The sequence below is a fragment of the Anomaloglossus baeobatrachus genome, chromosome 2 (genome assembly GCF_048569485.1).
Source record: "Anomaloglossus baeobatrachus isolate aAnoBae1 chromosome 2, aAnoBae1.hap1, whole genome shotgun sequence".
Taxonomy (NCBI): Eukaryota; Metazoa; Chordata; class Amphibia; order Anura; family Aromobatidae; genus Anomaloglossus; species Anomaloglossus baeobatrachus.
The window spans coordinates 677,050,580-677,063,579 of NC_134354.1; the positions used below are offsets into that span (position 1 = coordinate 677,050,580).

General features: G+C 41.9%; 1 protein-coding gene across 1 annotated transcript in view; it reads left to right on the top strand.

Moving 5' to 3' along the window:
• VDR (vitamin D receptor) overlaps window positions 1-13,000 on the top strand; it is a 235,163-nt gene that overhangs the window by 200,812 nt on the left and 21,351 nt on the right. The window contains exons 6-7 of the mRNA XM_075334510.1: window positions 2,390-2,489; window positions 12,072-12,237. Of these exons, the coding sequence (XP_075190625.1) occupies window positions 2,390-2,489; window positions 12,072-12,237 (266 nt within the window). The remainder of the gene's footprint in view (window positions 1-2,389; window positions 2,490-12,071; window positions 12,238-13,000) is intronic.

Consider the following 13,000-nt stretch of genomic DNA (forward strand, 5'->3'; position numbering starts at 1 on the left):
TTTCTGCAATACTTACAAATGATACTGCACACGCTCCGGAATTAATGTCTATGATGGCGACAGGGGAGGAAGGCCAGGCAGGCAGACGGGCGGGAATAGATGGGAAAACCCGACCCACATATTTGTGCTCCTGTTGTACCTTTCAATTAAATAGCAGTGTATCGCTGGAACTTTACTTGTACATATTTCTGAAATAAAACATCCAATCTTTGAACAAAAGCTCTGCTTACATTCAGCATCCCAGCACCAGTATAACACCAGCTTTACTTTATATATGAAAATCCTGATTGTTGGTTCTCTTTAAGCCATAACTGGTGAGGAGAACATTCCCAGCTCATTTTTAAACAGTTTTTTTTCTAAAATGCCACAGTATTAAAGAGTAGAACATCAATGTTTGTAACCACTGGCCATTGCTTCTTCTATGTTGCCTGTGGTTTGGGCAGCCTGAATCTTATGACAGGATCCCCCTTAATGTATACCTCATTGAAAGGGCAGCGTATTACAGCTTTGGAGTAGAACAATTGTGCCATGGATTTTTCGGATTTACCAATAAGCCATGAATATAAACTTTGAGGGGTTAGATGTGAAACTGTTTAGACCATAAATCCAGCGAATAAATGTTTCTGATAAGTGGATATCGGTGGGTTGTGAATTTAAGGCTGACAGTAGGCTTAATTACTCATATCTGATGTAAGTTTCTGATTCAGGCAAATGTAGATCTCAAATATTTGCCACATTTATTAATGGACATGCACATCTTCAACAGAATTTTATTTAAGAATGGTGTAGGAAATTCTTGTCAATGAAGAGTTGGTAGAACCCCGTACACATTAGATTTTATGGCAAGCCCACTGGTGTGTTTGGCCAACTTTATTATAATGTATAGATGGGCCTTAGGTCTCGTAATGTACAGTTTAGAATTTTTGTATGTAGAAAACAAGAAAGAATTTGATAGAACATTCCTTCTCTGGTGTTGTGGCAGATTTCATCTTTATTTTTGCCATAATGTAGACCCATATCACCAGACTGCCAAGAGTTCTGCTGTAAGGCCACCATTTCACACATAAAGCTTTTTTTCAGCCCTTTAAGTGCACTTTAAAGCTTGTTTAAAATGCCTGAATTATTTTTTTAAAGAGTTTTTTTTTGTGAAGTTTTTTATTTTGTTACATATTGAACTTTATTTTTTTGCATTTTTTTGCCCAGTGTTCTTTTAGTCCTATAGAGAAACCTTTGGTAGAAGAACATCAGAAAAAAGCACCATACTTAGAGCATAACCAGCATTGTCTCCACAACGTATTATGTTACAAAAAACTAAAATTTAAAACGTAAAAGTTGGCTGAAGTTTACACACAGCCCTCAATTGTTATTTATGCAGAATGAATTGAAGGAGGGGATTTCCTAGTTCCATGACTGTACTTACCACAGACCAGACAGAGTTTACAGAGAAGAGTCCTGAAGGAGTCAGAATTGGCATGAAAATTTATTTATTTAGAAAAACAAAAATACTGTACAAGGCTTGACTCACTCTGCTTATTTATTAGCAAATTCTAGTAAATAGAATAGAGGCAGGGGCCGCCATCCTGAATGTCGGCGGTGCACGCTTCAAAGAAATGGCGCCTGGAGTCTGCACGTGTGCAGATTGAGCTATTGGTTCAATCACAAAACTATATCTCATCTGCGCATGCACCACCTCCGGGCGCCATTTTCCTTAAGTCTGTTGCAGGGAATCAATGAGCCGGAGACGGCGTGTGCTCAGATGAGATCTTGAGCCAAGAGCGCATCTGCGCACGCGCTAACTCCGGGTGCCATTATTTGAAGACCGCACCATCGACATTCAGGAGGGTGGCCACTGCCTGCAGCGCAGCAGAGGCCGCAGTGCAGCAGAGCCCCCAGCGCACCGCCCGCAGTACAGCCCAGCGCACAGCACAGCCCACATCATTGCCCCTGCCTCCTGTGACCCCTCTCCAGCACTCCCTGGTAAGCTATATTTGGCTTATAAGACGCACCCTTCATTTTCCTCCCACATTTTTGGGAGGCAAAGTGCGTCTTATAATCCGAAAAATACGGTATATGTCTAATTTGTTAATAGAGTGAGAAAGAGAGGAAATTATCAAAATCTTTTAATATGGGAAAGGTTTAAAAAAGGTTCCGAAGAGGAAGTATTCGTATTAAGAAACTAAACACAAGAACAAGTGGACACAATCTAAAATAATGGTAGTTGGGGTGATATGGGGAAAGGTGAGGGATTATAAACAATGAAAGAAAATATTATTTTACTAAAACAGTAGTGTAAACTGGGACTAAACAGAATGGTCATAAAGTTAGTTGTTTGGTTCTTCTTTAGAGTCATTATACTTTTGAACATTTTGATTTGTTTTGTTTTATGCAGCCGCCAGTCAGAGAAAATGAATTTAGAAGAATTACAAGATCCTCATCTGTACAAACCCAGAACTATTCCACAGATTCGGACGCCTTTAACTCCTCCCCAGGTACAGATTTTACCTATTATCCAGCCTTAAAGAGGACACAGCCTGTCTCCTGACATGCATTCCCCATAAAATAAGAATGTTAGGGTATCTTTTCTTAATACTTTGCATTCTACTGTTTCTCTGTTATTCATTGAAATACATGGATACAGTTTCGGCTAGATGTTACCATTGTACTTTGTCAGTGGGTCATGTCCCCAGATTGTCTTATACTTTCTATTAGTTGACTATTGTCGACTCTGTAAGGACATATCGATCATTAAATGGTTACTTGGTTATTTCTTTATTTAGTTTGTTTTTTGTAGTTTTTACACTGTGGCAGGTTTGTTTTAACGCATGTTATACAAGTATTAGGGTTCTAACAGTTTTTAAGAATGTCTACCAAACATCTGACCCATATAGTAAATGCAGCAGCAATAATTTTTCCAGTCTACGATAGTACAATGGAAATCTCGGCCATATGCTAAGAATGATATTGAGCCATAAAGTTAATTTCAATGTGTTAATGGCTGAACTTCGTGACCCGATATTTTGTGTTTTCTATTATCAGGTACAGACCTGTGATCGTGTTGGTAACATAAAAACAGTAATGATACAACTTGTAGATTTCCCAATCTATGTTAGCTGCCATCACTACAATAATTACATGGTGGCAATGTATAGCAATTATGTAAAAGACATATAAAAGGTATTTGCTTGCGTAATTAAGTATATCTATAAATGCAGTAATTTACTGCAAAAAAGTCTATAAAATGAACATAAATAATGATCATCTACAATCTTGCCTTGTACTCAATAAATATGTAAAAATTACATAGAGAGATACAAGGGATAGAGTTACAGTATATTTAGGTGATTCTTGGGGCAGTGCATGTGACATCTTTGCCGATGCCATTCCCCTCTGCATTCGCTAATGATGGCATGGTTCTGCTCAGCCCAGAAGCTTGGGGTTAATGCCTGGCTAGCTAGTGTTTCTTCCAGCTGTCAGCACTGTGTATGCTGCTTTATTCCTCTGTCAGTTTCCAGTGCCAGTTATAGTGAGTACTAGGGCACTTTTCCACTCGCGATTTCCTGGTGCGAGTGCGATCTGATAAAAAATCTGATTACACTCGCACTAGTGTTAATCAATGAGGCAGTGTCCTCTGTCCTTTTTTTTCTCCACACGAATTGGGCTCTCAGTGCAATCGCAGCATGCTGCGTTTTGCACCGAGTCTCGGCTCACGCGTGTGTAAAATTGCACTGCACTCGCATGTTATGTGACTGCAGTGCGGTGCACGCAGAGACAGACAGCGGAGGAGATGGGGAGAAAGTGCTCCCTCCCTCTTATCCGTAGCTGTGATGTAATGTGATGCGATCTCAAGATCGCATCACAGTCAAATGACCCTCGGCTGACACCCGCAGCAGAGGGTCATTAGCATATCGCTTCCTATGCTCTCGCATCGGAAGCAGTACACAAATGGAAAAGAGCCCCAACTCTGGTTATATGCAATCTATTTGCTCCAATTTTGCCTGTATTTAAGTTTTTCTTATCTTGGTGCTTTTTATGATGATTCTCCTGTCTAAAAATTCGGCCTCTGAATTTGATCTCCGGCTACCGACCTTGGGTGACAACTCTTCTTGCCACCAGCTTGCTCCAGCAGCCTATTTTATGGCCCTAAAAATCAATTAAGAAATAACGTCTGGAACACCAATTCTGAGTCTGAACTGGGTGCAAAAACCTAAAAAATTTACACTATATGGAGAGAAGATATGCACACCAGTGACTATGTAAGGGGAATATATGAAAAGCAGAAACTGCAGTGTGAATACGGACATGAAAAATCCAATAGCTATATGTAAGAGTGAAAATGTGAAAATGGAATCTGCATTACTGCCATGAACATATTCATGTCAGTATTCACACAGCAGTTTCTGCTTTTCATATATTCCCCTTACATAGTCACTGGTATGCATACCTTCTCTCCATATATTTTATGGCCCTAACCCAGGTGTTCCTGACTAAGTACAGATCCCCCTATACAGGGGTTAAAGGTTGAAGGCCAAGGTAACTCTCTGGTAGAAGGAGTGGCTAGTGCTCAACCTGTCCATGGAAGCCATATAAAGAACTGCCAAGTTAGGCCACTTTCACACATCAGTTTTTTGCCATCAGTTACAATCCAATGAATTTTAAAAAAACGGATCCGGTGACTGATGCCGCTGGATCCATTTTTTTCTCACCGACTTGTATTAGCGACAGATTGCGACAGATGCCTCACGTTTCATCCGTCGAAAACTGTTTGTCTGTCGGACGGGGACGACAGCCAAAGTAACGTTTTTCGTGTACGTCGAAAAAAAACAGACAGCGATGAATCCGTCGCCGTCGTTTTGCAGAATGGAAGCCTATGGGCGCTGTATCCGTCATCATCTGTCAAATGACGGAATCCAGCGACTGATTCCATTTTTCTTTTAACTGAGCATGCTCCAATTACTTAGCCCCCAGCTAGTCGGATCTGTAGAAAAACGGATCCGTCGCATCGGTTTAGCTACAATCTGCGACGGATCCGTCGAGAAAACGGATTGTGACTGATGGCAGAAAACTGATGTGTGAAAGGGGCCTTACCACAAACAGTGCCCTTGTAACACTGTTATGCAGTCCATAGTCTTGAACTGGTTCAACCATCTAATGTTACTATTGATCCCCCATAAATGTGAAATACAACATCTTTCACCCAACATAGGTTGTCAGGGGAGAATATGGACACTATTTACAGTGCTCAACATAAAGGAGTACACCCCAACAGATTTGTCAGAAAACTTCTTTTCGGAAAGCAACATTTTCTATGAGATATCATAATACAAAACACTCCCACAAATGTGGACCATTCATTCCACACAAGATTTGTTACTTTATAGACCCAAAAATAAATTTCCTAACAAATTAATTCAAAACCTTCTTGCAAAAATGGGTACACCCCAATGAAACTCTTAGGAGCAAAGCTACATTTTAGCCTAAAAGTCTAAGAAGAATTGAACCACAGAAAAGTCAAATTCTTCATTAAAGCAGAAAGTTGGCTTTAAAATGGCATTAATTAACAAATAAATCCCTTTCCCCATTTCATGCTGTCAGAAATGGCACCACATGGAAAAGAAATGTTACAAGACCTAAGGAAAAGCATTATTTATTTATGTAAGACAGCTGAAGTCTACAAGAAATGCGGCAAAACTATTCTTATTAGTCGGAATACTGAAGCAGAAGTGATACAAAAATAGATACAAAGATAGAACTTCAGCCATCTCACAGAGATGTCCACGCTGACCAAGGAAGTTAACACCAAAACCTCGAGTCTGTTTTGATGAGTAGGGTTAAAGAAAATCGACATGCAAGTTTACTGCAGTTAGCTAAAGAAATAGAAAACCAATTTGCGGTGAGTGGTTTCCCTGACTCAACATCGCGTACACTGCAAAGGAATGGAATGCATGGGTGACGCCCACAAAGGAAGCCTATCTGTATCATCTGTGTAGCAACCTGCTTCGGCCACTAAGCAGCACCACACTGTTGTTGCGGGTGATGCTTCATAGCATTAGTCTTATTTTATTCCTTGGACTTGTGGTTCTGTCCAGTCAGGAAACTATAGAGTTGTTTGGTTTCTGCTTGCTGTCTGCACTGGGTGGGGCTACTCTATTTAAGCCCCAGAGAGCCAGCTCCCACTGCCAGTTAATAGAGGTTCTTTCCTTGTTTGTGCCTTGGTCATGAGCTCATGTATTTTGACATGATGTTCCCATTGCTTGATGTGACCCTCTTGATCTGACCCGTCTTTCTGCCCATCCTTCTTTCCAGCTTGTGCTCCTGAATAGTAGCTATGTGGCCCTTACCTAGGGGCCTCTGTTTAAGTACAGATCCATGTACAGGGGTAAAAAGATGAAGGCCAGGGCAACCCCTTGGTTCTGGAAAATGGAGTAGCTTGCGCCCTAGCCTGTTCGTGGTAGTGATTTTGGAGCTGCCTTATAACTACTAACTGCACGCATGACATTCTCCTAAAGCACATGCACAAAAAAGCCCTCCTACAATTTGACATGCCCATGCTGGAAAAATATGAAAACTACAGGGACTCTAAACTCTGGAGTGATGAGACCAAGATAAATGTTTTTGGGCCAGTTGGCTTAAAAACAGTATGGTGTTGCAAAGGTGAGGAGATAAAAAAGAAAAATGCATGTTTCTCCACAATGAAACATGGTGTTGCATTGTTGCATTCCTGAAGAATAGGGTCAAAAGTGATTTAGTGGCCAAGTATGTCTTCTGAGCTGAACCCAACCGAACTCCTATGGGGAATTCTGTAGACACAAGTTGAATATCACTCTCAATTCAGCATCCGGGCTCTAAAAGAGTTTACTCTGAAAGTACCACTCTAGCGTTTTTGTTTTTTTTTTACCACTGGAGTAGGGCACTAAAGGCTGCTTTACACCAGACAATCTATCGTGCGATAGATCGTCGGGGTCACGGTTTTTGTGACGCACATCCGGCATCGCTGGCGATGCCGGCCTGTGTGACACCTCCTAGCGACGCAGTATCGCTCACAAATCGTGAGTCGGGTACTGCTCGCTAGGTTCCATAATATCGTTTAATTTAGTTGATCATCGTTTCCGTGGTAGCACACGCCGCTCCGTGTGACACCACGGGAACGATGAGCAGCTCACCTGCCTCTCGCGGCCGCCGCCGGCTCTATGTGGAAGGAAGGAGGTGGGTGGGATGTTTACGTCCCGCTCATCTCCGCCCCTCTGCTTCTATTGGCCGTCGGCCGTGTGACGTCGCTGTGACGCCGAACGTCCCTCCCACTCCAGGAAGTGGACGTTCGCCGCCCACAGCGAGGTCGCACGAGAGGTAAGTATGTGTGACGGGGGTTACTAACTTTGTGCGACACAGGCAGCGATTTGCCCGTGACGCAAAAAGGACGGGGGCGGGTACGATCGATTGTGAAATCGCACAATCGGTCGTACCGTGTAAAGCAGCCTTTAATCTAAGGTTCCAGCCTCCAGTTTCATACTCACCCTCTGACGTTTATTCTTGTGATACAATACAATACAATACAAGTCTATGAGAGTTAGAACAAGGCTATCATAGACTGTCATTGAAGAGTGACCTCTGGCTCACTCCATGAAACAGTAGAGGGATTCAACAGGTCACAAACTGCTTGAGACTGATGGAAACATTACCAATAAAAGTTTAAAATGCTGGAGGATGAGATCGGCGGCAGAGCACTTACATTAAAAGCACTACTCCAGCGTTGAAAATAAAAAAAAATGCTGGAGTGTGCTTTAAAGAATGGAAAAAGATAGATGTTGCAACATGTTGTCAACTAGTTCATTCAATGCCTAAGTCATTATATGTCTAGTGATGTCTTCAAAAATCATGGAGGTCATGCTAAATATTCGCTTTTGTGTGGGGTGTAATTATTTGAGAAAAACTGGAGATTTTGTAATGAAACTTATAATTATCAGCCTTAGTTTCATGTTATGGGGTAAAATAATAATAATAATAATAATAATTGGACAATTAGAGGCTTCCCATGCCGTATGGTTAGCACATTAACAGTGTGTACTGGTCAGTAAGTTGTCATGGCCTTATTTGGCAGATAATGTTAAATATATATAGTACAGACCAAACGTTTGGACACACCTTCTCATTCAAAGAGTTTTCTTTATTTTCATGACTCTGAAAATTGTAGATTCACATTGAAGGCATCAAAACTATGAATTAACACATGTGGCATGAAATACTTAACAAAAAAGTATGAAACAACTGAAAATATGTCTTATATTCTAGATTCTTCAAAGTAGCCACTTTTTGCTTTGATTACTGCTTTGCACACTCTTGGTATTCTCTTGATGAGCTTCAAGAGGTAGTCACTGGAAATAGTTCTCACTTCACAGGTGTGTCCTGTCAGGTTTAATAAGTGGGATTTCTTGCCTTATAAATGGGGTTGGGACCATCAGTTGTGTTATGCAGAAGTCTGGTGGATACACAGCTGATAGTCCTCATGAATAGACTGGTAAAATTTGTATTATGGCAAGAAAAAAGCAGCTAAAAACGAGTGGCCATCATTACTTTAAGAAGTCAGTCAGTCCGAAAAATTGGGAAAACTTTGAAAGTGTCCCCAAGTGCAGTGGCAAAAACCATCAAACGCTACAAAAAACTGGCTGACATGAGGACTGTCCCAGGAAAGGAAGACCAAGAGTCACCTCTGCTGCGGAGGATAAGTTTATCAGAGTCACCAGCCTCAGAAATCGCAGGTTAACAGCAGCTCACATTTGAGAACAGGTCAATGCCACACAGAGTTCTAGCAGCAGACACATCTCTAGAACAACTGTTAAGAGGAGACTTTGTGAAGCAGACCCTCATGGTAAAATAGCTGCTAGGAAACCACTGCTAAGGACAGGCAACAAGCAGAAGAGACTTGTTTGGGCTTAAGAACACAAGGAATGGACATTAGACTAGTGGAAATCTGTGGTTTGTTCTACTGAGTACAAATTTCCAACCACCATGTCTTTGTGCGACTCAGAAGGTGAACGGATGGACTCTACATGCCTGGTTTCCACCGTGAAGCATGGAGGAGAAGGTGTGATGGTGTGGGGGTGCTTTGCTGGTGACACTGTTGGGGATTTATTCAAAATTGAAGGCATACTGAACCAGCATGGCTACCACAGCATCTTGCAGCGGCATGCTATTCTATCCGGTTTGCGTTTAGTTGGACCATCATTTGTTTTTCAACAAGATAATGACCCCAAACACACCTCCAGGCTGTGTAAGGGCTTTTTGACTAAGAAGGAGAGTGATGAGGTGCTACACCAGATGACCTAAACAAAGTCACCAGACCTGAACCGAATCGAGAAGGTTTGGGGTGAGCTGGACCGCAGAGTGAAGGCAAAAGGGCCAACAAGTGCTAAGCATCTCTGGGAACTCCTTCAAGACTGTTGGAAGACCATTTCTGGTGACTACCTCTTGAAGCTCATCAAGAGAATGCCAAGAGTGTGCAAAGCAGTAATCAAAGCAAAAGGTGGCTACTTTGAAGAACCTAGAATATAAGGCATATTTTCAGTTGTTTCACCCTTTTTTGTTAAGTATTTCATTCCACATGTGTTAATTCATAGTTTTGATTCCTTCAATGTGAATCTACAATTTTCAGAGTCATGAAAATAAAGAAAAATCTTTGTCAAAGACAATACTAAGGCCCAGGGGGCATACACTTGCGAGTGGAAGAAAAGTGATTCCAGCAGCTAAATAGGAAAGGGTTCTTTACAGTTAGAGCAGTCAGACTGTGGAAAGCCCTACCACAAGAGGTAGTAATGGCAGATACTATAACAGCTTTTAAAAAAAGGGCTGGATGATTTCCTCAGTACACACAACATTGTTGGTTATAAGTGACTTGGGGACAAAATGTAGAATTGATGGAGGAAGGTTGAACTAGATGCACCTAGGTCTTTTTTCAACCTATGTAACTATGAATGAGAAGGTGTGTCCAAACTTTTGGTCTGTACTGTATATTAGTTATAAAAATATTAATTTGCTTCAGTGATGACCATGTAATCAATCCACAGACTCTGGTCAGCCGCTGAGCAGTTAATGACCACAACACATTTGGTGAGCAAGTTCGCTGACACCGCCATGCATCTGCTGTAGGCATACCCTGTAGGGGCGTCTGTGATTGCCCAGGTATACTTTTGTTAGGTCATCTGTGGCTGTTAAACCTGTTTAAAAGAACTGAGAGTCCTCAGTGGTTGATAGCCATTAAAAAGGTAACTGAAAAGATGGTAATAATAGTAAGCTTTTGAGACTACACAGGTCTCTTTATCAGGCTCAGTATAACAGAAAATCTGAAGAGTCACTGTCATGATCCAGGCTGGCTTTTCCCTGCTGCTGGTTACACCCAGCTTTTGCCTGGTCATGTCAGGGGTTACCTTCCCTACGCCTTGTTCTGGATCCCAGGACGCTATGTATTGCCTCTCTACCTATGGCTCAGTGCCAGTCATATTTCTTCCTTGTAGTGTGTATACTGGCTCTGGTGAGTGTTCCCGATCTGTCCTGCCTCCTTGCTCCTGTGTCCTGAATTGAATCCTCCCCCATTCATCTGCCTGTCCCGGTCCCTGATTTCCCGCTCCTGTCTGTTATTTGTGTTTCCGTCTTGCATACCTGATCTCCCGGCTTCCGACTCTGTTCTGTTTTATGACTTTGATATTGATCCTCCCTTTGCAGTGACTCGACTTTCCTGGCTAGACTCTGACTGTTTGACTACTCTATTGCCCCCTGGTGGTTTGCCTGTTAACTGCCTGCTGAAGTTACTCTGCTCTACTTCAGCTGCCTTTCCGTCTCAGTGTTTCTTTGTCTCTCCTTCACTACTCTGCTGCCACCTACTGGGGATTACGCTGTACTACATCTTACTAGTCTTTGAACAGCGTGACAATCACATATTTATACACAACAGGACATAGAATGGAGCAATAAAAAAGGCAAGTTATGTGAAGCAGAACGATTAGTGTGGCAAGAGGACAAACTGTTGTGGCCACAAATATTGTAGCAGTTCATAGATAAGCAGTATGAAAGTTTTATTGTCCTCTGATTGGGGTCTGGAATATGTGACTCTTCGGAATTTGTGTTATACTGAGCCTGATGAAGAGACCTGAGTAGTCTTGAAAGCTTGCTATCATTACCATCCTTTAGCCATTAAAAGGTATCAACCACTGAGGATTCTCAGTTCTTTTAAACAATTTTTTTATCTCTACTGGTAACATGGTACAAAGATATATTAGAACTGTTAAACCTGAAGTTCTAGAGTTCTGTTATCAATGAAGTAGTGCTGTAAAGCCTCTCAGTGCATACAAGGCTCAATCGTCAGAGTGCGTCTCCCTAAGGTTTCTGTTCTTCTCTAAAGGGGGCTTTACACGCTGCGACATCGCTAATGCGGAGTCGTTGGGGTCACGGAATTTGTGACGCACATCCGGCCGCATTAGCGATGTTGCTGCGTGTGACACCAATGAGCGATTTTGCATCGTTGCAAAAACGTGCAAAATCGCTCATCGGTGACATGGGGGTCCATTCTCGATTATCGTTACTGCAGCAGTAACGGTGTAGTTCGTCGCTCCTGCGGCAGCACACATCGCTATGTGTGACGCCACAGGAACGAGGAAGCTCTCCTTACCTGCCTCCCGGCCGCTATGAGGAAGGACGGAGGTGGGCGGGATGTTCCGGCCACTCATCTCCGCCCCTCCGCTTCTATTGGGCGGCCGCTCAGTGACGTCGCTGTGACGCCGCACGGACCGCCCCCTTAGAAAGGAGGTGGTTCGCCGGTCACAGCGACGTCGCCGGGCAGGTAAGTATGTGTGACGGGTCTGCATGATGTTGTGCGGCACGGGCAGCGATTTGCCCGTGTTGCACAACAGATGGGGGCGGGTACCAGCGGGTATCAGGACCGATATCGCAGCGTGTAAAGTAGCCTTTAGCCTAAAATCAGTTCCTGAAAGGTCTGTGTACAGAGGATATACCTGAATATTTACTTTGTTTCTATGAATGTCTTTTTTCTCTACACTGAATAAATATTTTCTATGACTTTGCAGATCCTTCTGAAAGCAGCTTTTTCCCCAGTTCACTATTCGCTGACCTTACCGGTGGCAGCTCACCTGATGGCTCCCCTGAGCTCTCAATGCTCCCTCACCTTGCAGATTTAGTCAGTTATAGTATACAGAAAGTTATTGGATTTGCAAAGATGATTCCTGGATTCCGGTAAGATTTTGCTTTGTTTATTAACCCCTTCACCCCCTCCCCCAACCTGTTTTCCTCTTCCTACGCAGGCCAAATATTACAATTCTGACCACTGTCATTTTATTAAGATATAACTCTGGATCGCTTCAATGGATCCCAATGATTTTGAAATTATTTTCTCATGACACATTGTACTTAATGATAGTTGTAAATTTAGGTCAATTTTTTTTGCGTATAATTCTGAAAATATCGGAATTTTGGGCAAAATTTGGAAAATGTCACAATTTTCAAACTTTTAAGAAACTTTTTATATCACACAAAATAACATTTCCCACAGTCTACTTTACATCACCATCAGTTTTTAAACAGATTTATTTTTTTTTTTTTGATGGGGGAAGTTAGAATGGTTAAATGTTTATCATCACGTTCTCATTCAAAATCTACACCACCATTTTTTTTAAGGACCACATCACATTTAAGTGACTTTGCGTGGCCTATGTGACAGTCAGAAAATACTCAATAGTGACACCATTTTAAAAACTGCACCCATAGGTGTATCACAACATTTTTTTAAGCTGAGCAATGAAAATAAAAAAAAATTATTTTTCTACAAAAATTTTACTTTAGCCCTAAATTGTTCAGTTTTATGAGGGTAACAGGAGAAAATGGATTATACAATTTGATGTTCAAATTGTCTCTTCAGGGAGGAAGGAGACAAACTCTAGAGCCACCTATTGGAAGTAGCAATCCTAAACGTCAATAGTGACCCTTTAACGAGCCTTTT